At 52.5% G+C, this 22,463-nt stretch overlaps 8 protein-coding genes across 8 annotated transcripts; 4 read left to right on the top strand and 4 right to left on the bottom strand.

Moving 5' to 3' along the window:
* Positions 1-162: 162 nt before the first annotated feature.
* Positions 163-1,014, top strand: J4E79_007960 (uncharacterized protein; the record flags this gene model as incomplete). The annotated part of the gene is made up of 2 exons (XM_049356822.1): positions 163-244; positions 377-1,014. The coding sequence occupies 2 exons, from the start codon at positions 163-165 to the stop codon at positions 1,012-1,014; spliced, it is 720 nt and encodes a 239-aa protein (XP_049208669.1).
* A 1,222-nt stretch (positions 1,015-2,236) lies between these two features.
* Positions 2,237-3,322, bottom strand: J4E79_007959 (uncharacterized protein; the record flags this gene model as incomplete). Its single annotated transcript, XM_049356821.1, has 2 exons — positions 2,237-3,032; positions 3,090-3,322. 2 exons carry the CDS (start codon positions 3,320-3,322, stop codon positions 2,237-2,239), a joined length of 1,029 nt encoding a protein of 342 aa, XP_049208668.1.
* Positions 3,323-4,628: 1,306 nt separating this feature from the next.
* Positions 4,629-6,511, top strand: J4E79_007958 (uncharacterized protein; the record flags this gene model as incomplete). Its single annotated transcript, XM_049356820.1, has 7 exons — positions 4,629-4,707; positions 4,759-4,852; positions 4,902-4,964; positions 5,014-5,233; positions 5,282-5,442; positions 5,495-5,840; positions 5,900-6,511. The coding sequence occupies 7 exons, from the start codon at positions 4,629-4,631 to the stop codon at positions 6,509-6,511; spliced, it is 1,575 nt and encodes a 524-aa protein (XP_049208667.1).
* Positions 6,512-9,015: 2,504 nt separating this feature from the next.
* On the bottom strand, positions 9,016-9,927 carry J4E79_007957 (uncharacterized protein; the record flags this gene model as incomplete). The annotated part of the gene is made up of 3 exons (XM_049356819.1): positions 9,016-9,307; positions 9,360-9,796; positions 9,856-9,927. The coding sequence occupies 3 exons, from the start codon at positions 9,925-9,927 to the stop codon at positions 9,016-9,018; spliced, it is 801 nt and encodes a 266-aa protein (XP_049208666.1).
* Positions 9,928-10,678: 751 nt separating this feature from the next.
* Positions 10,679-12,616, top strand: J4E79_007956 (uncharacterized protein; the record flags this gene model as incomplete). The annotated part of the gene is made up of 5 exons (XM_049356818.1): positions 10,679-10,804; positions 10,857-10,870; positions 11,130-11,446; positions 11,564-11,718; positions 11,795-12,616. The coding sequence occupies 5 exons, from the start codon at positions 10,679-10,681 to the stop codon at positions 12,614-12,616; spliced, it is 1,434 nt and encodes a 477-aa protein (XP_049208665.1).
* Positions 12,617-12,846: 230 nt separating this feature from the next.
* On the bottom strand, positions 12,847-13,882 carry J4E79_007955 (uncharacterized protein; the record flags this gene model as incomplete). The annotated part of the gene is made up of 3 exons (XM_049356817.1): positions 12,847-13,420; positions 13,478-13,697; positions 13,756-13,882. 3 exons carry the CDS (start codon positions 13,880-13,882, stop codon positions 12,847-12,849), a joined length of 921 nt encoding a protein of 306 aa, XP_049208664.1.
* A 469-nt stretch (positions 13,883-14,351) lies between these two features.
* Positions 14,352-18,545, top strand: J4E79_007954 (uncharacterized protein; the record flags this gene model as incomplete). The annotated part of the gene is made up of 2 exons (XM_049356816.1): positions 14,352-14,654; positions 14,700-18,545. 2 exons carry the CDS (start codon positions 14,352-14,354, stop codon positions 18,543-18,545), a joined length of 4,149 nt encoding a protein of 1,382 aa, XP_049208663.1.
* A 2,569-nt stretch (positions 18,546-21,114) lies between these two features.
* Positions 21,115-22,314, bottom strand: NCS2 (cytoplasmic tRNA 2-thiolation protein 2; the record flags this gene model as incomplete). Its single annotated transcript, XM_049356815.1, has 2 exons — positions 21,115-22,168; positions 22,220-22,314. The coding sequence occupies 2 exons, from the start codon at positions 22,312-22,314 to the stop codon at positions 21,115-21,117; spliced, it is 1,149 nt and encodes a 382-aa protein (XP_049208662.1).
* Between the last annotated feature and the right edge of the window lie 149 nt (positions 22,315-22,463).

The raw sequence follows: 22,463 nt of genomic DNA, 5'->3' as shown, positions 1-22,463 counted from the left end.
GTGGGGTGAGTTCTTGAGACTTTCCCGAACGGAAATCTTAAGCTCAGGCTGTGCGTTCGTTGGGCCTCGCTTAGTCAGCGCCTTTGCTTTTCCAGCGGCGGCGAACCTTGCCTTGTCATTACCCGAATCTGGTCCACGACCTTCAGCCCCCATGAAAGAGCGATGAAAGCCAAACATGACCCAGACCAGGTCACACAGCCCCTCGAGGTTGCCCGGCAAGCCCTCTATATTGGCGGAGCCTCAGGTACGCACATGGTCTTTTCACCACTCCACGTAGTCTCGCTTCATTGTAGTCGTGCGCTTCCATCTCACTTCTGCGTAATCGTTGTCTTGTCAGCTTTTTCTCACCTCACAAATTTTGCCTAACCTGCTCCAGCTGTTCCTGGTACTGTGATTGGTGCCTTCTACGGTACTATCCGCACGCAAACTCCGGTTCTCTTCTCCATCGTTTCAGGAGCGCAATGGTTCGCCATTGGCAGCACGTTCTGGGGCATCCGCACGTCAGTCCTCAACCACGCTGGCTTACTCAACTGGTGGAACCTCACTCGCGGGGCACCCGTCTATCCTCGCACCGACCTTAACCCAACCACGTCTGACAAGGTTCGCGCGTCAGCCCTTGCTGGTGGACTGACTGGATTCAACCTCGGCCTCCTCTTTCGCGGCCCTCGGAATGTCATTCCGGGTACCATCATGTTTACTCTGTTCGGCTGGGCAGGACAACATGGGTACAATTACCTCGACGCCAAAAACTCCAGCGAGATCCAGGAACGAGCGAGAGGTGAAGCCAAGCCCAAGGAGAACTTTATGCAAAAGATTGCAAAGAGCAAGTGGAGTCCTATGCAAGTCTTGACCGACGACGACTACGAGAACATGATGCAGGAAAAGCTTCTCCGGGTCGAGGCCCAGATCGCGGTGATTGACGACAAGATTGATGTATTGAAGAAGCAAGCGTTTGAGTTGGAGACGCAGCGGAAGATGAAGGAAATGCAAGAGCAAGAACAGACGAATAAGTGAGAGGATGACCTTTTAGCCATGCATGTCGTAGACTTGAGACCTGCAATGCGTTATGTAAGATATATTTCATTTCTCTTTCTTGGTGAATTCCCAGTATCTTTCTTTCCAGTTGCACAACTGGTGATCTTGCTCTGTGTCATCATCAGTTCACCGAATACTTGTCTCACTCATAGTTCCATTTCTTCTCTTAACTCTCAGTATTATCTATACATGTGCGCTTGACCATCTGATTCCGCTCCTTCATTGTGCAAACTCAACGTCTTCAAATTGTGGCTCGAATATGGAAGCACATCACAGCTCGAAGTCTCGCTACGAGCGAGTCCTTACATGTCAACGGCCTCATAGCTGACGTTTTTCGCAGTAGCTACGTGTTATCACTACTATCCGAATACCCGGCGTACCCTCCGCGCTCTGCTCGAGACTGCACGGTAGTGATAGACCTTCGCCCTGGAACACGGCCGTCAAGCACTGCGGGCGCCTTCTCTGAACTCGTCATCACTCTCACCACCATCACTCTCGCTTCCCGCCGGCGCCCCGACCCTCCGCCATCACACAACAAACACCCAAAATGCAAACGCGCACGCCCGCGCACGCAGCGCTCTCACCAGGTACCCACGCGCTTGCCTCCAAGCCCGCCTTCACTCCACCTCAGGTCCCACCCCACACTCCACACCATCTCCCCCAATATATAGCACTGAAATCCCCAATCTTCCATCAACAAGCCGCCTTGGCTGAAGTTCGAGAGGAACGACCAAAGACAGGAGCCCGCAACCACAATATTAACGGCTTCCGAATGGTTAATCGGTCCAGACCCAACTCACCCTCGGCGCCTTGTTCGATTCCCCAGTCTGCCTTTAGGAACATGTGGACCCTTGAAGGATACAACAGACAACAATGTCCAGAAACGAAAAATCAGCAATGGTTAGACGTCGTCTTCTATCTTCGGATAGAAGATGCTTTTTTGCTCTTTTTTGCAATGTTGTTTTTACTGTGTATGTTATACTCTTTACTCTTCGTGTGTATTTTACTTATAGGCAAGGCGTCTAGCATTCTCTACATACATGTGCGTTGCGCAAAAGCTAGAGAAGGAAAGAGAGGTGTAAGATAGCTAAGAAGGACTTGCTTTATGGCCACAGCAGTTTGTGAGAGACTTGAGATAGATGCAGAGAAGCTTTACTTTTGGATACTTTGCGGAATGTGCACATGGCTAAAGCAATATACTCTACTGCTTAACATCAATTGGCTTGCCGCCCTGTTCTCCACTCTTCAAACAACTCTCTAAAATCTCCAGATCTTTCAACGCCTCCTCAGGGCTCTGCATCTCGTTCCTCTTTCCTTGCTCTAGACTCTTCGCCCAAGCCTTGATCTCCTGGTTCACACCGTTGCCCTCATCCGGGAACTCCTTCGTCTCTGGGTCTTTGCCATCCTTGGTGATGGTGACCTTGCCGCGAGCGACGTGTACTGAGCCCTTCTCGCAGGCAACCAGGTACTCAGAGCCAGTGTCGGTGGTGCCAAAGCAAATGGACAGAGTACCAGAAGCATCGTTGTCTAGCTGCATAGTGGCGTTGAGTGTGTCGACAGGCGGAAGGTGCTCCTGAAGCTGCGCGGTGAATGCGCTGACCTTCTTGATCTTTCGGCCGCCACCTTGTAGCAGAAGACGCGTCGCCGCTACGAAGTGCACGCCGCCGTCAAGCACAAAGCCGCCCTGGTGATCCGGCTTCTTGCGCCATTCTGTCTCGTAGTACTTGCTGCCTGCCGACACCATGGCAGCAACGCGTACGCGGAAGGTAAGGATGCGGCCCAGGGAAGCGACCTGCTCAGAACCCCAGACGTAGGAGTCGATGAAGCGGAAGTTTTCGGCTACAGTGTAGACTGCAGAGGTGTTGGAGGAGTCTTGTGTCCATGAGAGCAGTTCGCGTGCGGTCGCTAGATCCTTCGCGATGGGCTTCTCCGCAAAGACATGTTTGCCAGCTGCGAGGGCTTTCTTGATGTAGTCTGGCTGGGCGAGGATGGGTAGTCTGGGTTGGGCTTTGTTAGCGAATCGTGCTCTGCACTCTGTCAAGCACTATACGTACGCGATGACTACGCCCTTTACATCATCCCTCTTGAGTAGGTCTTCGAACTTCTTCCCATCCTGGTCATCGCTGTAGAGTTCGACGTCGGACAGCTTCTCGGATAGAGCTTTTGCCGATTTGAGTGATCGCGAGTAGACTGCTTTTAGGCTCAATGACGGGGTGTCTTGAATGGCGGGCAAGTGTTCTTCTTTGGCGAAGATGCCGCTTCCAATGATAGCTATGCCGATAGACATCTTGATGGAGATTCCGCAAGTTGATGGCACAGGAGTTCCTGGAAGATCTTGAACAGCTCACTCCCCTCGAGATATGTAGTCCCAATAACGGCTGTACTGCGGCTAAATGGCAATTGTAGCGGAGGAAATAGTAATCTCTTCCAATAGTAATCGTTTCCAATAGCATCTACGCCATGACCCGTCGCGGGGTACATGTCGCTACCCCACGATGGCGATGACGTCGGGCACCATACCGTAAATGGTCAAGTGCGATCAGCTTCACGGGTTGCCGACTTTGTCGCAGCCCTGGAGTCGGCCTTCCATCAACATCGACATCGTACAACGCCCATCGCACATCTGTTAAGCTTCCTGTCCTGCATGATCGACGCGACTTTCATGCATACCATGTCGCGCATTGGACACGCGATCATCACGCGTCTTGTCGTCGGCAGTTGAAGCGAAACGTGAAGAGCGCTCTACATTCACGCATGAACGCGTATGCTATGCTGATGACAGTCACAGAGCGCAGCCTGGATTACTGAGAGTTGTCGCAATGCTTACAGAAGATCTGGGCATTCGCACCCAACGCGCAACACGCCAACGATTGTATCATCCGTTCCAGGGTCAGGCACCACACGCGCCATCGGATCTACCTGTCTACCTCCACCTCCCGATAACATAAAACGGCCCCAACAAGACAACACCGTGGCGCACCATGTCATCATATCACCGCGTGCATATGCTTGTGATGGTGTCTTGGTAGATGTCAATGTCTTCAAAGCAACTGAATATGCCTGAGACGCGTCCACAACCAACTACCAACGATTGCATCGATATATATGCTGCCAATCAGGCATGATTCCCGTGTATTTTCGGACAATAGGGTTTTCTATGACCGCGGATTTTGCTTTCAGTTGGGCCTATATATCTCTGGGAAGTTCCGACATACTGAAACACGTCGCGTTGGACGTCGCGCGGCTAGCCCTGTTCAGGCTTCGGCAGTCAAGCCCATGCAAGGCGTCGATCGACGAGCATGGTTGGTATATCGCTTTGTCTCAAACGCTTCAGCGTAGTTTCGTTAGTATCAGGCTACCCTTGATGCCTCGAGCCCTATCGCAATGCGGTCATAAGAGAGGTTGGCCCAAGGCACTCATCGTTCAGAGCTGGCCTCGCTGTCCTACTGCTGCTGCTGCTTCCTTCATTATACATTTTAATTACTCTTTCTCAACGCAGCGCGTTCGAAAAGACTGCCGGCCGTCAACTACATTCCTTGCATTCTCGTTACCATTCTTTCTCTTTCACGTTAGCAGACCTAGGTACCACGAAGATGGGTTTCGGAATTCTAGAAGACCGCCATGTGGCAGCTCCTCCGGGAACATCTACCATCAACGACTCTGAGCCTACAGGTAGGATACATCTGTCGGAACAGTAGCAAGGTGTCGCTAATACCTGTTCAGTAGACTCAAAGGTTGACTTTAGCGACGTTAAGCGCGATGGTGATGTTATCCTGCAGCCACAGCCTTCGGATAGTCCCAACGACCCGCTCAACTGGTGAGAGACTATGAAATCCTGTCACGATACATTGTCTCACGCGCGACAGGTCACCGAAAAGGAAGGAATGCATCATGATTCTGCTCGCTTTCAGTTCCGGTGTAACAACAGCGTAAGCATCGAAGACACTCCATTGTTTCCACAAGCTGAGTCTCCACCAGTCTTGGACCCATGGTGACACCCGCACTTCCACTCATCGCCATGAAATACAACGTCAGCATCGATATGGTTTCCAGTCTGATCATTGGCTTTCTCGCCTTTTGGATCGGTTTCACCACGTTCTTCACGGCTGCTGGAGCGAACATCTGGGGCAAGCGACCCTTCTTCATCATTTCCACCGTGATCCTTCTTGCAACGAACGTGTGGGGATTCTTCACCAGGGTGTGTATCGAGAGATGAGCTACACCGGTCTTCGTTGACGAAATGCAGTCCTTCGTCTCTCTCGCTGTCATGCGAGTCGTGCAGGGTATTGCATCAGCACCTCTCGAGACACTCGTCACCTCCACAGTATCTGACATGTACTTCGTCCATCAAAGAGGTACTAGGATCGCAGTTTGGGGCTGCATGCTAGCCTCTGGTGTGCTTCTCGGGTAAGTTCCTCTCAACCCAGTTCATCGCCTCTGCGTACTGACCCAGTTTTAGCCAAACAATCGCCGGTGCTATCATTCAGAACGTTTCTTTTGAGGCTACTTTCGGTATCTCCGCTCTGATATTCATCCCGATTCTTGTTGGCATGTACTTTTTCGTCGTCGAAACCACCTACTATGGCGCCCGTCCTACTACGGATAAGCTTGCCGTCAATGAGAAGCACAAGTCCGTTTCCTCCGTTTTCGAGCTCGAAGAAGAGAGAGAGTCATACCACAGCCAGCTCGCGCTCTTCCGTGGCCGCTTGTCACAAGAGTCGTTTTGGAAGAACGCTTGGAAGCCCGTGCCACTCATTGCATTCCCGGCAGTGCTCTTCAGCACCATCGTGTATGGGTCTTACTTTGTAAGTAAAGCCCATCATCTTTCTGCGAGATGCGCGCTGATTTTCATCTTCCCTTCTAGACTTGGCTGCTTACTATCTCGGTCCTCTCCGTCAACATCTTCTCTGCGCCACCGTATTCGCTGAACCCGGCACAAGTCGGTCTTACCAACCTACCTCTTCTCGTTGTCGCACTCATTGGTTCGCCCCTCTCCGGTTGGACAGCCGATGCTCTCGCAAAGTTCATGGCCCGCCGCAACAAGGGCGTCTTCGAGCCCGAATTTCGCCTAACTCTCATGGTACCTGCCGTCATCTTCGCTACGATCGGTTTCCTCGGCTTTGGTATGAGCACTTCAGCTGGCTACCCCATCGTTTGGCCGTTGGTATTCATGTCCATTCACTCGCTCTCCGTGCCGTTCGCGTCGACAGCCAGTCTGACCTACGTCATTGACTGCCACCCCAAAGATGCAAACCAGGCTTTCGTCACGATCAACTTCACGAAGGCGGTGTTCACCTTCATCGCGACAACCTACGCGAACGGCATCATGGCCAACATCGGACCACGCGCAGTGTTTGACGGGATCACGGTCATCAACCTGGGAATCTGTGCGCTTACCATTCCGGCGTATGTGTTTGGCAAGAGGTTCAGGAGTTTGGTGGCGCGGAGCTCATTTGGTAAGAAGATCTCTGGCTGAGAGCTTGGGACGTGCGTCTTCTACTGCGACGACAAGGCATGAGTTCAAAGGGATGGCGATGACATATGTAGTTTCATGAATACACACAGTCGTTATAGATCTGAATTATCACAAAACTACCGTATTGATGCTGAGACACACCAAGCTTTGTGCCACTTGAGCGAGCTGGTTCGCGTTGGCTTGATCAAAGGAGCAGCTTCGAATTACAGGAGTTGATACCGTGGCTTTGAACGCGTACTGTGTTCTCTGACCTGCGTAAGGGGACATGGTGACTCAACACAGATTAGGTATGATGCAGTAAGCAAACTTTTGAATTTGAAGACAAATCTTTGGTATCGTGAATCTAAATATAATGCAATCACTCCCAAACGCCGTTGACAACTTCTGTAGTGCCCTGTGCCAAACATCCCACGATCTCTTCATGAATGAGCACATGCGTCCCGCGCTTGGTGCAAGTTCTTGCACGATGGTTTTCGTCTTGCGATACATCCAAGCGGTTCTCTGCGCTCTGCGTCGTCACTCCTGACGGCGCGATGTGGTGGCGCAGGTCTTCGCGTCTCGGCGTTCATGTCGCATCAAGGTCCATCTGCTAGACAAGAGCGACCTGCTGTTGACTGTGACGTCCTTGAGTCGTATGTCGGGCGAGCGTTATTCGCTGAAATTAAATAGTAGCTCGATGCTTCAGTTCGTCACTCGTCTCGCACCCCCGTCCATCTCTCTAGCCCCTGGTCTTTGCGACAACATCTGTGCCATGGACTGCGACGCATTTGAGGCTGACGAAGTTGCGTATCTGGGGCTCAGTGGTGATGTTAGGCTGGCTCGTCGTGATGTCGAGATATTGATGGATGATGGAGATGATGAGGTTGCGTTCTTAAGGAAGACGCGCGCGGGTGGGAATTGGCTGACTGGCGGCATTGTGATGGTATATGCGAGCTGTCTTGTTGGTCTGATGTGGTATGCTCGAGGATGAAACGTGGTGATCGTTCGGTGGTAATAAGAGCAGGGCTTGTTGTTTGATGTCGTCGATACGATGGCACGATGTGTAGTAACCGGATGTTGGATGTCTCTTCTCAGCTGATGAAATGTCTGTTATAAGCAAAAGCGTAGCAAGAGCAGCAACCACTCATCTTATATCCATCGACGAATCCAAATTGACTCACCCAACTAGACCCACACTAACTCTCTACCCTCGGAGTCACAAGCAACTCGCCCATCCACGCAAGCCTCTAGCGCGCGTGCCCCCCAAACCCGCCCGCGCCGTGACATGTGAAGCCCTTCCCGTTTCGAGCCATGATCACCCCACGGCATCGTGAGCATCACGTCTTGCACATGCGGATCCGGACCCAATCGGCGGACAATTCTCGTTCCAAAGGAGACGACTACGACCAACGCAGACTAAACGACATGCACGCGATCGTGGGTTGCGTCCAGCTCATCTAGCTCCCGTTACCCCGGGTGGGTTTTCCGTGTGCGACTACGGTGCTTTGTGCAATTTGTCTTTTCCCCCAGTTTGCGCGAGCCGACCCTCCACCTCCACCCCCCAAACGCCCGGAAAAGCAAAAAAGGGCCGAGAGGCGCATCGCATTGCGCATTGTACTTGCAGCTTACACACCTACACAATTCGAGAAGCAGCCAAGGTGCCGAGGCGTGTGATGGTAGTTGGTGCGTGTTTGAACTTTGTATGGTGCTCGTGTGTGTGCTTGTTTGGAGATGGGAGGCTGCGACACGTCATGCACGGAGCCTAAAGTGCGGGGTGGGCCTCCGCGAACACTGGCTAGGGCGAAGCAACGGCGTCTGGTTTGACGGCCACAGAGCTTCTAGCATGCTTCCACCGAATGTTTGGACAAGTTTTAGCCTTAGATGAAAGATACGACGCGAGGTAGATCACCGACGTCGGAGGATCTCCCGTGAGTCTGGATACGAGAGATGTTGTTTTGAGCGGAGTAAGTTTAGATGGCATGTACGACACTGGCATGGAGATCGCGATGCGGGGCAGCTGATGGATCACAGGTAACCTCAGCGAACGGTGTAATACATGCTCTGCTCTACAACGTTTCTTTTGCGGCTTGCACTAGCGCTAAGATATATGCGTGTACTCATGTATACTGCGGGTGTAACTGCAAAGCAATGCATGTGAGAAGCCAGACTCCGCGGGTATTGAGAAATCAGCCCGACATGTGAGCCCAGTCTCGTCATTGTTGCGGTGTAACGGTGTTCCAAGGCTGCATCCACGACAGCAGGTTCAGGCAATTGTCAGGCAAGTCGTAGTCAGAGCAATGACATTACTTTTCCTATCGTACAAGGTCGGCCAACTTTTAGACGTCGCAATATAGTACATCCAATTCATTATCCAAGCCTTCTGCATCCGCAGCATTAACGTATCTTGCAGCGCACAACTGCGCCCAGGTATCCGAACATGCAAGCATATCCACACGGCACGCATGCTGACATGCCGTTCGTATTATCCAATTGTCCCAAAGAATTCAAAGTCGAGTTCAGGGGATCTAAGCTCGGCCGCTGCGGACGCGCTTGGCTTCGGGGCGCTGAAGGTGCGAGGCTGGGATCCAGCTCTCATCGTAGGCCTTTGCGCCGGAAGTAACAGCAGGACCATCAGCACCAACGACGGCAACCTGGTCAGCGGGGTCGACCTTCTTGCTCTGGCCCGAAGACGCCTTAGCACGCTCACCACCCTTGCCGCGGCCCTTCTTCTGCGGGAAGAAGGTGGAGATCCAGGTGTTGTAGATGAAGTACACGGTTCCACCGAAGGCGCCAAGGAGGACGAGGTACAGGAAGATGCTAGGGAGAAGTAAGTACATGTGTCCAGGCTGAGTGTTGGATTGCTACGTACATCTGGGGGTCGAAGAAGCTAGTGGGCGCCTCAACAATGCTGACAGTCTCGTTGTAAACCGGGACGGTGATGAGGTTGTTCTTGCTGTCCTTCAGCACAGTCACGAGCTGGAGGCGGAGATTCTGGGGGTGCATCTCTGTCGTGAAGCTGTAGGGAATCGTCTCGTTGGCGCCAGCGGGGATCTGGATGGAGTAGCGCTGGCGAGTGAGGTTGCGAAGGACCTGAGATTCTCCCTTGATCTCCTGGATCAACGAGCCACCGACAATGGTGACGCCGACGGGGGTTGGCTCATTGTTGACCACAGACAGACGCGCCTGGGTGGCCTGGCCGTTGACGAGCTTGACGCCGAAGATCTCAGACTGGGGAAAAGAGACGGAAACGGCGACATTGAGGTTGGGCGTTTGCGGCTCGTCTACTGCTTGTTGCACCTTCTCAGCCTGGAGACGCGACCGTTAGCCATCTGATGTCATGCTGCGTCAGAAAGTTTGGAGCTTACCGCGGGCTCAGCATAGGTGCCGAGAGCTCGGAGAGAGAGCAGGAGCAGAGATGAAAACTTCCAATTGACCATGATGAAGACGACACGAGACGGGGAGAGGGATGAGAGGAGGAGGGACGGCGTGTGGGAACAGATGGGGTAATTCGAACGTGGCTTCTGGGAAGTGACGTCCGGGCGCAGCTGCCTCTTGGCGTCGGAGGACGGAACTAGAGCCGCGGCAATGCGACGCCGTCTCTCCACCTCCTCTCCTACAACGAAGATGGTGGTCAGGTGCACTGCAGCCTACATCAGTATGAACACGAAATGTCGCAAAACCTGAGCGCAATGTAGACTTCTAGGTCATTTTATTTCTATCATCCTGGCGTCAAGATGAGCTATCGCTTGACACTCTCTGTGGCTGGCCCCTTCCAAGTATAGACTGTTCCCTGGTACGCGCCATAACGCGTTGTACATGACATCCACGCCGCAAATGTCGCTCCTTCTATTTCAGACCCAGCGGCACCCATGTTTCTGTAGTTTGCTATAATTGCATATACACCGCCTTGGAGTGGCTGCCCGCCGGCGTTGCGCATGGCTGCATACCGTTAAAAGCCAGACTGGCCGTCTTCACTGCGCAGTGATATTTAATGTCACCGCAATAACTCACCTTCACTCGCGGTTTCCTATTCGGGCTTGAAAAATCTCTACTAACCGCAAGAAGAGCGCTCGACCCTCCCGCACCTGCTTTCTCTCCACCCTCTCTCATACACGTAAATCGCAGTCATTCAATTCTCTATCATTCCAGTCACACACCTGTTCGCCGGTCGCCTACGCCCTTTGCGACATGTCGCCTTCGCTCAGCGGCCTTGGCCTGGCTTCACCGGGCCCCTCCGACGCCGATTTAGCAGACTTTACCAGACGCTTCGAGCAATTCCAGCTGTACGAGGATGAAAAGGCGAAGTTCATGACCGTAAGTGCACTGTAACTGTCACTATCACTCAGTCGTGACTGACGCGCAATAGGAAATGAAAAATCGGTATGAATATATGCACCAACAGTACCAGATATTGGCCACCGAACGCGACCGCGATCGCAACTGGATCCTCGCATGGCAAAATGAGAAGCAGCAATATGAGAGGTCGCACCGGAACCTGCAGCGGAATATGGTAATCTCATCCAGCCACACATCGCTTTGGAGCTGACTTGGACGTGACAGGCTGAGAATCCATTTGTTATGGTACTGATTGACGGCGACGGCATGATTGTGAGCTCCACGTACTGCGAGTTGAGTGCAGTCTGCTGACTACATATCAGTTTAGTGACGACTTCCTCCGCGAGGGAGAGCAAGGTGGCCGCCGGGCTGCTGTCCAATTGTTCGCCGATATCCACGAGTATATCGAGAATGAGTGCCAAGATATCCCATTCGGTTACCGCATCGCCTGCCGCATCTATGCGAACGTTCGGGGGCTGGGCGACGTGCTCGTACGCAGGGGGATTTATGAAGACATCATCGAGTTTGAGGACTTCGTGCGTGGATTCACGCGGGGAAAGACATTGTTCGACTTTATCGACGTCGGTGCGGGAAAAGATCGCGCTGACGAGAAAATCATCGGTGAGTACCACTGTCCTACTACATCTCCAGCCCCATGTATTCCACAAAACCCACTATCCTAAGCTATTTCCGAGTCTAGACGTCCATGTAGGCTTCTGACCGTACTGACAATCTTAGAATTATTCAAATTATACTCCCAAGATTATCATTGCCGTCGGATCTTCTTCGGGTGCTCACACGATAATGGCTACGCGCGAACGCTTGAGCAGTGCTCCGATCGCCTTCAGGTGACAAACAAGGTGGTTCTCCTTGAGGGTGTTCCATTTGAGAAGGTACGTGACTGACTCGCGCGAGCCATGAATCCACGAACACTCGTACAGCCCGGACGCTAACCTCACCTCTCTGTAGGAACTCGTCGGCCTGCCGTACCAAACGAAGAAATTTCCAGGTCTCTTCAGGGAGACCAAGCTCGTGGTTTGGGGATCTGGACCTACATACGCCGCCAGTACATACACCAACGGCCTTCCACCAGCATTTGTTCCGGGCAGGATCGACTCGAACGATAGTTCTAAGGCGTCTGTAGCTTCGACAGGTCTCCCAAGCCGGTTCCCAGCCCCATCAAAGTCCCCGATCATGGACAGTCCTTTGCCAAACCGAGCGGCAATGATGACTTTGCCTAGAACGCCTTCCACATCAACACTGGCTTCGGACAGTACGTTCCCAGCACTCAAGCCAGATCCACCAGCGCCGTTGCTGAACTGGGCCGCCAAGGCCGCTGCTCCGCCGCCGCCCGTCACAGAGACCCCCGTGTACAAGCCCGCGAACCGCGAAGAAGTCATCGCACGTAACCGTGCCGGCCAACGCGTCGATCCGCCGTGTAAGGACTACGATAAGGCTGAGGTGGACCGCATGAAGAAGATCAAATTGTGCAACGTTCATTTCCTTCGAGCCGAATGCCCCTACGACACCAAATGCACCCATCTCCATGCGTACAAACCTACCAGCGACGAGTTGGCTACCCTCCGTCTTGTCGCCCGCATGGCACCTTGCAGCAACGGCAGTGTTTGCCAGGATATTAGGTGTATCTATGGCCACCGCTGCCCAGCACCGCCCAACAAGATTCACTACGCCAAGGGCACGAAGAGCTGTATTTTCGGCGAGTCTTGCAAGTTCCCAGCGAGCTTGCATGATATCGACACCAACGTGGTCAAAACCCTGGTTGTTCGCTAGATGGGGGAGTACGGAGGTTTGTGTGACTAAGTCGCCAGGTGGAAGGAGGCTCGATAGAATCTCAGACATTAGCAAGTTTTAACGTACCCTGAATCAAGTGGCCACTCATGAGCACCCCGCAGTCTACATTGGTGTCAACAACGAAGCTTCGCAAACTTGTGATGCAATGTAGGCTTCAGGGTCAAAATATCTTCAATTCGCGCATGGTGTTCAAGGCCAACAGTCCATATTCATTCCCTTTTCCACTCGTCAAACTCTTCATTGAGGTGTTGTTTCAATGCCGCAAACTTATTCTTAAAGTTCTTCCCACATCGCCAACACTTCATGTCCCAACTAGGCCAATCTCCAGGAGAAAACCTCTTACTATCTTCTTCTAGAGGAAACTCGTCTAATTGAACCAGGAAACTACTGTTGAAGCTCAAATAGTGTTTCTTGTGCTTCATCCAGTCTGAATGCATGTCGCGACTGAAGATATGTACGTGTAGATGGTTCATCGAGGGATGTGTATGTACGCCTACTACGATATCCTTAGACCAGTCTCGGCCGGGTGGAAGGAGTGCTGCGCGCTCCTCGGGTGGAGGTGGTGGGTCGGGAGAGCTCATCATTGCCTCGAAAGCCTCGTTGTATGGTTTATCTGAAGCGCTGAAGTCGCCATATTGACGTCGGAGTTCATATGCAGCGAGTTCTTTGAGACGGACGGCGCGTCTTCGTACTTCGGCGAGTAAGGCTGGGTCTGTGGAGAGAGCTTGGAGTGGGTGTTGATCGTAGTAGACCTGTTTTCGCGGAATGAGTAGAAGATGTACGCTTGGAGACCGTCAGCCTACTGTTTATCTCCAGTTATTGGTCACCATCGAAGCATACCTCGCCTTAGGGTACTTGTCGGTTATCACGACAAAGTCCTCATCGTACTCCAGTATTTTGTTCTCGGGGTTCGTCTCGGGGCTCTCGATGTAGACGCCCAGCCCATTCCGGCCGTCCCAACGCTTAGCTGCGTTGGCAGCCTTCTGTGTCGTATTGGGACCATCTGCGGCGGAAATGAGAGGTGATTTTGGTTTCTTCGACTGCGTCATGAGTTCTGTGACTGCACCGTGAGTTAAGGTTGCGCGTTGAGATTATAGGAGGCGTGCAATGAGACGTACATGCATTGGGTCGCTTTGAAGAGGCAGGGTCAATTGCGGGCTGAGCTTGGTTTGCCGTCTCCTTGCTTGCTATCTCTTTGTCCGTAATGGCATCGTGGGTATCCGTCCTGCTTGGGCGGTCCGTCATTGTCGATTTGTTGTCGCGTTTCGGTTTGCGAAAAGATCTCGTATGCTTTTTTGAGGTCTGTATAAACGGCGCGCGAAACAAACGGGCTACTAACAAACTTGGGGCCAGTGGGCGCATGGAAGCTCGTGAATGCTTCGTGAGGGTCTCGTGAAGCAACGATGACGATGAGGCTCGGAGTGGGTCCAAGCGTACCGAGGCATCCCTGCAATCATCGGAATTTCGGATTGCGCATCGCGTTCGAGTGAAAGCGCCAGGAACTCGCGATGGCTGCCATCATAGGTGCTTCTTTCCTCTTTGGACTCGCTGAAGGGTGGTGCAATATTGATCCCGGTGGTTGAGCCCTTTCATTAGCGACTGCGCCCTTCTCACCGCCCACGAACAAATCACAATATCATACCTCCACTCTTTCTTCCTGAGTATACTTCTATGGAGTCCAGGACGTACAACTGCACTATACATATCGCATACGATGCCCAAGAACGCTCACCCACCCCGCGGCAAGCCCGCCAAGAAGACTGTGCCCCCTGAGGAGGATACATCATTCATTGTTTTCGGTGACGCCAAACCCAAGAAGAAGAAGGGCGAGAGTTCTGGTGGAGACGCTGCCCAGAGCGAGAGTAAGGGCAAAGGAAAGCCCGCAGCTGAGGATGGCCCCAAGAAGCCGGATACAAGGACGCTCATCGCTGGCGCATCATGGACAGGAAAGCTCCCGGTCAACCTCCTGGCGGAACACTTCCAGAAACAGCAGTGGAGCAAGCCTGACTATCGCATCGTAAGTAGCCGCGCCGTAGTAACAGGTCATTGCTAATTACAGCAGCGGAAAGATGGCGACCAGCATTTTGCCTACGCTGTGGTACTCTCCAAGATGAACCAGAAGACACGGCAGACCACCACCCTACCTCCCATCAAGATCCCGTCGGAGCTCGAAGAGCAAGCCCATCAGCCTACTGCCGTCGAAGCGCGCAACTTTGCCGCCGCCTATACTCTCTTCCGAGTCGCCAGCGGGAAGAACCTCCACACCATGCTTCCCCCCACGTATAAAGACCTTTGGAAGGGACAATTCATGGACCTCAAGAAGAGGGATGAACAAGAGGGCAAGGGATGGATGTATGAGGCAGACCCCTTCTTCGGTTTTGCGGAAAGGGAGAAGGCTAGGGAAGCAGCAGCAAAGGCGCGTGAGAAGAGACAGAAGCAGCAGGAAGAGGCGCAGAAAGCCCACAACCAACAGCCAGGTGCCGCCATGCCAAGTTCAAACGGTCCAGCGCCTAGCCGGAACTTGCTCAAGGGATGGGAGAGAGTGCCCAAGATCGAACTCGGGAAGAGGACACGCAAAGAGGCAGAGCGTCTCATCCGCCGGGACGCACTCTGGAATCCGAACGGCATCGAAATGAATCCGTCTACAAAGAACCGACTAGTCGAGGAGATCGCGAACCTTGGATTTCGGAGAAGCCACGTCGAGGAGGCCGCCGATATCTGCAAAGATCGCGAGGAGATTATTGAATGGCTTCTCATTCATGTACCTGAAGACGACCTACCATCGTGGTCGTTACCAGAAGGCTACGTTGCTGGCGTCAGTATGGCTAGCTCGAACCTCAAGCGTGAGGGTGCCGTGAAGCGCCTTGCTGCAGCCGGATACTCTATGGACCTTTGCGAAGAAGCATACGATAGTCAAGGCAGTGATGAGAGAAAGGCCGCGGCTTTGCTACAAGCTCGTCTACTCCGACCAGATGAGGAAGAGAGTAGCCTAGTACAAGATCTGGAAGATCTCTCGCTGAGCAATGGTGAGCCTGAGACGTCTTCGGAGGACGATCCGTGGGAGGTGGAGATGTCATCACTTGAGGCAATATACGACGGTCTGTTTTCGCGCCCTGCGCCAGAATCTTGTCGCATCGAGCTAGACGTTAAGCAACAAGGAAAGCGACTCATACTACAGGTTAGGAAGCCTTTCGGTCCTTACCCCGCGGTCGTGCCCATCATCACGTTCGAGGCGGCCATTCCAGCATATATTCGTTTGAGCATCATTCGCCAAGCGCTTCTCCACGCTGAAGCCAACTTTATTGGCATGCCTATGGTATACGATATCGTAGACTGGATCCAAACAAACGCTGGTGATATCTTCCAGAACCCAGGAAGATTGACCGATGTTTCATCTGGCCTTGCAGCAGCAGATCACTCGTCGGAACAGCAAAGTCAAAAACGAAGAGCAAAGGGACGACCCAGAAGGCCTATCGACTGGACACCCGCCACGCCTACTAGCCAAAGGATGTTGTCTGATTGGCAAGCGAAGCAAAAATCTGCAGCTCAGCAAAAGATGATGAACGCTCGGCAGTCATTACCTGCGTGGAGGTTGAGGGATGAAATCGTCCGCACAGTCAACGACTGTAAGGTCACGATCATCTCAGGTGAGACTGGATCGGGAAAATCGACTCAATCGGTGCAGTTCGTCCTCGATGATCTGATACAGCGACAGCTTGGTGCTGTTGCGAACATCATTTGCACCCAGCCACGCAGAATTTCCGCGCTTGGTCTTGCTGATCGTGTGGCCGATGAGCGATGCTCTCAGGTCGGCGACGAGATTGGGTACACTATCCGTGGAGAATCCAAGCAGAAGCCCGGAGTTACCAAGATCACTTTCGTAACGACTGGTGTTCTTTTAAGACGTCTTCAAACGTCGGGTGGCAATGCCGACGATGTCGTTGCCGCCCTGGCCGATGTCAGTCACGTTGTCGTCGACGAGGTTCACGAGCGTAGTTTGGACACGGACTTTTTGCTCGTTCTTTTGCGCCAGATCCTACGAAAGCGGCAAGATCTCAAGGTCATCTTGATGAGTGCCACTCTCGATGCTGCTGTTTTCGAAGCGTACTTCAAAGAGGTTGGGCCTGTGGGCCGTGTCGAGATTGAAGGTCGCACTCATCCTGTGACGGACTACTATGTCGATGATGTCGTACATTTCACCGGGTTCAAGGGATATGGTATGGGCGACGAAGATGCTTCCGAAGACAAATCGTTCTCAGCAAATCTCCGGAGTATCGGATTCGGCATCAACTACGACCTCATCGCGGAGACTGTTCGTCACATTGACCGCCAGCTAGGGGCCAAGGACGGGGGTATACTTATCTTCCTTCCTGGTACCATGGAGATCGACCGCACGCTCCAAGCGCTCAGTCAATTCGCAAACCTCCATGCATTGCCTCTACATGCATCGCTCATGCCAGTCGAGCAAAAGCGTGTGTTCCCTCCCGCTCCTCACGGCAAGCGTAAGGTCATCGCGTGTACCAACGTCGCAGAAACGTCGATCACTATCGAGGATATCGTCGCTGTCATCGACACAGGTAGGGTCAAGGAGACAAGCTATGATCCGCAAAACAACATGGTTCGCCTTGCCGAAACCTGGGCCTCAAGGGCAGCATGCAAACAGCGACGAGGTCGAGCGGGGCGTGTCCGAGCAGGCGACTGCTACAAGCTGTACACACGCAACGCTGAAGCCAAGATGATGGAGCGACCGGATCCGGAGATTCGCCGTGTGCCACTTGAGCAGATGTGTCTGTCCATCAAGGCAATGGGGGTGCAGGACGTTACAGGCTTCCTTGCTTCAGCGCTCACACCGCCAGAGAGTACAGCGGTAGAGGGTGCTATCCAATTGCTCTCGCAGATGGGTGCCATTACAGATGACGAACTCACTGCACTTGGCCGACACATGTCTATGATCCCAGCAGATCTCCGACTGGGCAAGCTTCTCGTATATGGCGCGACGTTTGGCTGCCTTGAAGCTGTGCTGACGATCGCGTCTGTTCTCACGGCTCGCAGCCCTTTCATATCACCACGAGAGCGAGATCAGGAGACTCGGAATGAGTTCGACCGTCTCCGCGCTTCCTTCTCCAACAATCAAGGTGATCTGCTTGTAGACCTGCGAGCATACGAACAGTGGTCTGCATTACGCAGTAAAGGGACGTCAACACGAGATCTCCGCTTCTGGTGTCAAGACAACCGACTGAACCCTCAAACCATGTTCGATATAGCGTCTAATCGCACCCAGTACTTGTCGTCTCTCAAGGAGATCTCATTCATTCCCACCCATTACTCTTCCGCGAACCCTTCCACACACTCATACTACAACAAACATAACGCAAATGACGCCCTCTTACGTGCGCTGATCGCTGGATCCTTCAACCCACAAATCGCACGCATCCAGCTCCCCGACAAGAAGTTTGCGGCTGGTATAGCAGGAGCTGTAGAGCTCGATCCCTCGGCTCGCGAAATCAAGTACTTCAACCAAGAAAACGGACGCGTGTTCGTTCACCCCTCATCCACACTCTTCTCCAGCCAGACCTTCCCCCACAACGCTTCATTCATTGCGTACTTCAACAAGATGGCTACAAGTAAAGTCTTCATCAGAGATATCACGCCGTTCAATGCATACAGTCTGCTGTTGTTTGCTGGAGAGATCAAGGTTGATACGCTAGGCAGGGGCTTGGTGGTTGATGAGTGGATTAGGCTGAGGGGTTGGGCCAGGATTGGTGTGTTAGTTAGTCGGTTGAGGGGTATGTTGGATGGTGTGCTGGAGAGCATGGTGAAGGAACCAGGGATGGGAGTTAGCAATAGGCAGAGCGAGGTTATTGATGTTGTTAGATGGATGGTTGAGAGGGATGGATTAGACGCTTAGACGCTCGCGTTCTCACTAGACGGGACTGTTAGATCAGAGGGTACGGTTCGCATTACACTAGCCGTTTGAGTGAATGAACCAATTACTCCGGTACAAATTTGGCTGCAAAATAGGCTTTAGGGCTTGTTGGGTGCTCTTTCCGTTTACGCCCTGCAGATGCCAATCGTCAACAGAAGCAAGGGTTAGGGCGGGGTGAAGGTCACGGATGTCGCTTCCTCGACATCCTACACTCACACCTGGGCACACTCACATCGAAAAGGATAAAGCGTAACGTCATACCAGCTGTCATTTCAATAATGGTACCATTTTAATCCCTCCTGTGTCAACGCACTTTTGTCCGCCCGGGGCCTAGCCAACGACGTGTTACCGATCCAATCAGTGACCGCCTGATTAATTGACCACGTACCGCCTAAGGCTCGAAATGTTGGATGCGCGAATACCAAGACGATGACGTCCACAATCACCTGTACGAAGGATGCGACTGCTGCGCCTGTTCTTCCAAGCGCCGATCGCAGCATAGCCGTCATGTGGCACAGTTCACACATGGTGCCGGGTTATCCTGCCTTTCAGGGCTGCCTGAAGTAGCACGCAGTGCTTTCTTATCATTCCCGCTACGGCAAGCTGACAGCATAAGAAGCGATCTTCAAACACAAGAGGAGCCATGGCCGCCAATAACGGCTTAGACAACGAAACGACCCAGGCTCACACTCAAGCGCAAATCGAAATTGCATTGCGCAATCCATACACATACCGTCCTCTCAGCGATGTCAATGAAGAGATTCGAGTCGTTAAAATCATGGCCGGTAATGGCGTCGGCAATAAAATCGAATGCGACATCGAGCACTGTCTGTTGAGTGAAGAGTGGGATGGTTATGAAGCAATCTCGTATGTTTGGGGTGAACCCATTCGCAATCACAACGTTCTTTGTGATAACGGTACAAGTCATCTCAAGGTGACCTCCAATCTTCGCGAAGTCATCGAGCGAATCGCTTCAATGCCCGAGAACGATGGTCACCAACGATACTGGATCGACAGCATATGTATCAACCAAGATAATTCAGCTGAGCGAGATAGTCAAGTCAAGAGAATGGCTAAGATATATGGCTATTCAAAGCGCGTGCACGTCTTTCTGGGTACTGTGGAGCCAGGCAGGCATCCAGCAACAAGTAGCTGGTTCTCGCGAAGATGGGTAAGTAAAGATTCCTCGCAAGGTCAGACGAGACATCTGCGACTCTAACTTACCCGACTCAGGTCATTCAAGAATACCTGAATGCTAGAATGACTAGTATCCACTATAACAGACAGGATATGTGGTACCGTCACGATGATTGGTATACATTTTGGCAGGACGACCATAGGGCATCGGATGAGAAGCCTGAGTCGCGGGGGATCAATGATTCAAGGTTTCACATACTCACAATGATGTATGGTTTCAACGACAGGCAATGCAGCGATGATCGGGACCGCCTTTTCGCACTCTTAGGCGGGTCTTGTGATGTCGTAATCACGGACACCCGTCCGAGACTGTCGACGGCCATTGAGTCAACGATCTACTACATGCCCACATACACGACGACTACCGAACAAGTCTATCTCGAATTCGCACAAGCAGCACTCGCCTCGACTTCAGCTTACAACCTTCTTTCATCTGCTGGCGCTTTTCAACATGCCCATAATAAGGTGCCACGAACTATGCCATCATGGGTACCTGATTGGAGATGCACTCCTCCTCTATATCTTCCTACGATCGACGGAGACGGATGGTTAGACGTGGAACCGTTCACAGCATGCGCATCTGAGTTCAAAAATGGAATGTCCTTCAGGCACAAACCAAGTGTTCTCGTAAATAAGGATGGCCGTTCCATTACCCTTGAAGCCATACCGTTCGGAACAGTAAAGCGGATCTCAGAGAGACAACTGTCCTATGGTTTCAGTCGGATTATCAACATAGACAACGAATACCAGGCGCTAGCTCCTGAATCTGTCGCCATTGGAGACCAAGTCATACTTCCCATCGGTGCGCCGACCCCACTTGTCTTAAGACAGGATGAATCCGCAAATTACACATTGGTGTCAAGCTGCTGGGTCACTAAAGACCCCACTTCAGTCCTTCCACCTGCGCAAGATTGGATCATGAACGCAGACTGCGGGGGCGAAGTGAATATTGCATCTATTCGCGACTATCGTATCCTCTGAACATAAACTTCCCGACCGCATTCGAGCAGAATGCAATAAACTACTGCATCACGTCTTTCCACGCCGACACCACCAATAGCAATGTGGATCTGCACACAAGCAGCGTAAAGTGACGCTGGTCGAGCTTGTGTGCTGTATGGCGAGTTGGATCTTCGCAGCGGCGCGGGTACTTCTTGGTAACGACCCGACAAGGAATTCGACATGGAAATCCCGCGCGTTATGGGCCACTCCTACAAGGACACCGTCGCTGGCACTGGTGCTAGAGTTTTGAGAACTGGGAAACCTGCATACTTTCGCACAGTCGCCTGGATTCGTGTACTCAACGGCATTACTAAACAATGAAGTCTGGGAAGTGCACATTGCAGCACTGCGTTCAAGAACCCTTGGCGCTCATCGTGGCTTTGGGCAGTGATCTTGTGCAGCCATAGCAAATATCCCTTCTGCTATTTGTGGATTCGAAGTCATCGCCATCCTGCTGATCACCACCCCAGCCGTGTATGCCAAACCGGCCGCCAGATACAGGCATGCTACACAGGTTACATTGCGGATCTGAGAGCGCATCGGCGCGAGCCTCGAGCTTGCTTGTCGTGCGAACTACATTTGCGACGATACTTGGAAAATTCTCTTCGACGGATTCGAAGTACTGCGTCATGAGGTCGTCAATGGTTGTGTTCTTGGAGCTTGTCGACGCTTGGGTAGCGCCTGTTGATGTTTCGTGTACGAGTTCTGATAGTCCAGGTTCCGCCATCTTGGTGTATGATACTAGCTCTTTCTTCAAGACATCTCGAAGTGGGTAGTGGAAGTTAAGGCCAAAGGGCGACATTCCGTCTGAGACTTGCCACGGCAGAGAAAACCCTCGGCCCTTGGCAGTTTCGGCAAGAGTCTTTTGAGCGAGCCTGGTCGTGCTATCTCCCCAGAGAATACTTTCGCACCCGGCCAACTTCGCGTGCTCTACGATTAGCCGTGTTCTTAGGGTAGAGAGCACGTCCGCACGAGCCGTGGCCGAGGTGAGCGAGTTGATCATGTGAATGAATTGCTCTTCGGGACTCAAGTCCGCCCTTTGGTCGTCCTGTGGCAGCAAGGACCGTATCGAGGCGTCTTCTGGGACCAGGCGGAATACATCATGTAACGGCAGTGAGGCATACTGATGGTCCGGATATTGCTCGCGAGCCTTATCGAGTAGCTGCGCAGCTTGCACTTTCTGTTCTGGGTCCTCGATATATATTGCGCTAATTTCAAATCCGGTACGGCCAGTCTTGCTCTTTTGCGTCTTGAGATGCAGGTCCAGTACGTGGAGGAGAGTGGTAGAAGAGACCCCAAATGACAGGGGTACTAAGATCTTACGCTGCTGCTCAGCTCCAAAATTAACGCGAAACGATTCCAAGCGCTTGATGCACTTTGTATGCACGTAGCGGGCGAAGCAGTCACTATAGTAAATTTAGCGAATTCTTCTTCCCCTCCAGGTGGCGTACACTGACTGGCAAAGCGGCTCAGAGCGCACAACAAGAACTGAAGGGTCTTTGCATCGTCTGCAAGGCTCGTCAGAGGCACCAGCAATATGTTTGCCTGGCATGATGTGCGTGTGTTGGGCTGATGTTGGTGAATGTGTTTGGTAGGGCTGACTCGTCGGCGGTTCTGGTCGTGGTTGCCCTTGCCCTTTGGTGCCCGGCTGCGCCACATTCTGGGAATGCGCGCTAACAGCTACCGGGAAGGCGGCCGTAG

This window comes from Alternaria viburni (genome assembly GCF_023758015.1).
Source record: "Alternaria viburni strain BMP 2772 chromosome Unknown scaffold_18, whole genome shotgun sequence".
NCBI classification, from domain to species: domain Eukaryota; kingdom Fungi; phylum Ascomycota; class Dothideomycetes; order Pleosporales; family Pleosporaceae; genus Alternaria; species Alternaria viburni.
The sequence above is the reverse complement of the archived record's forward strand: the minus strand, read 5'-3'. Positions and strand labels throughout refer to the sequence as shown.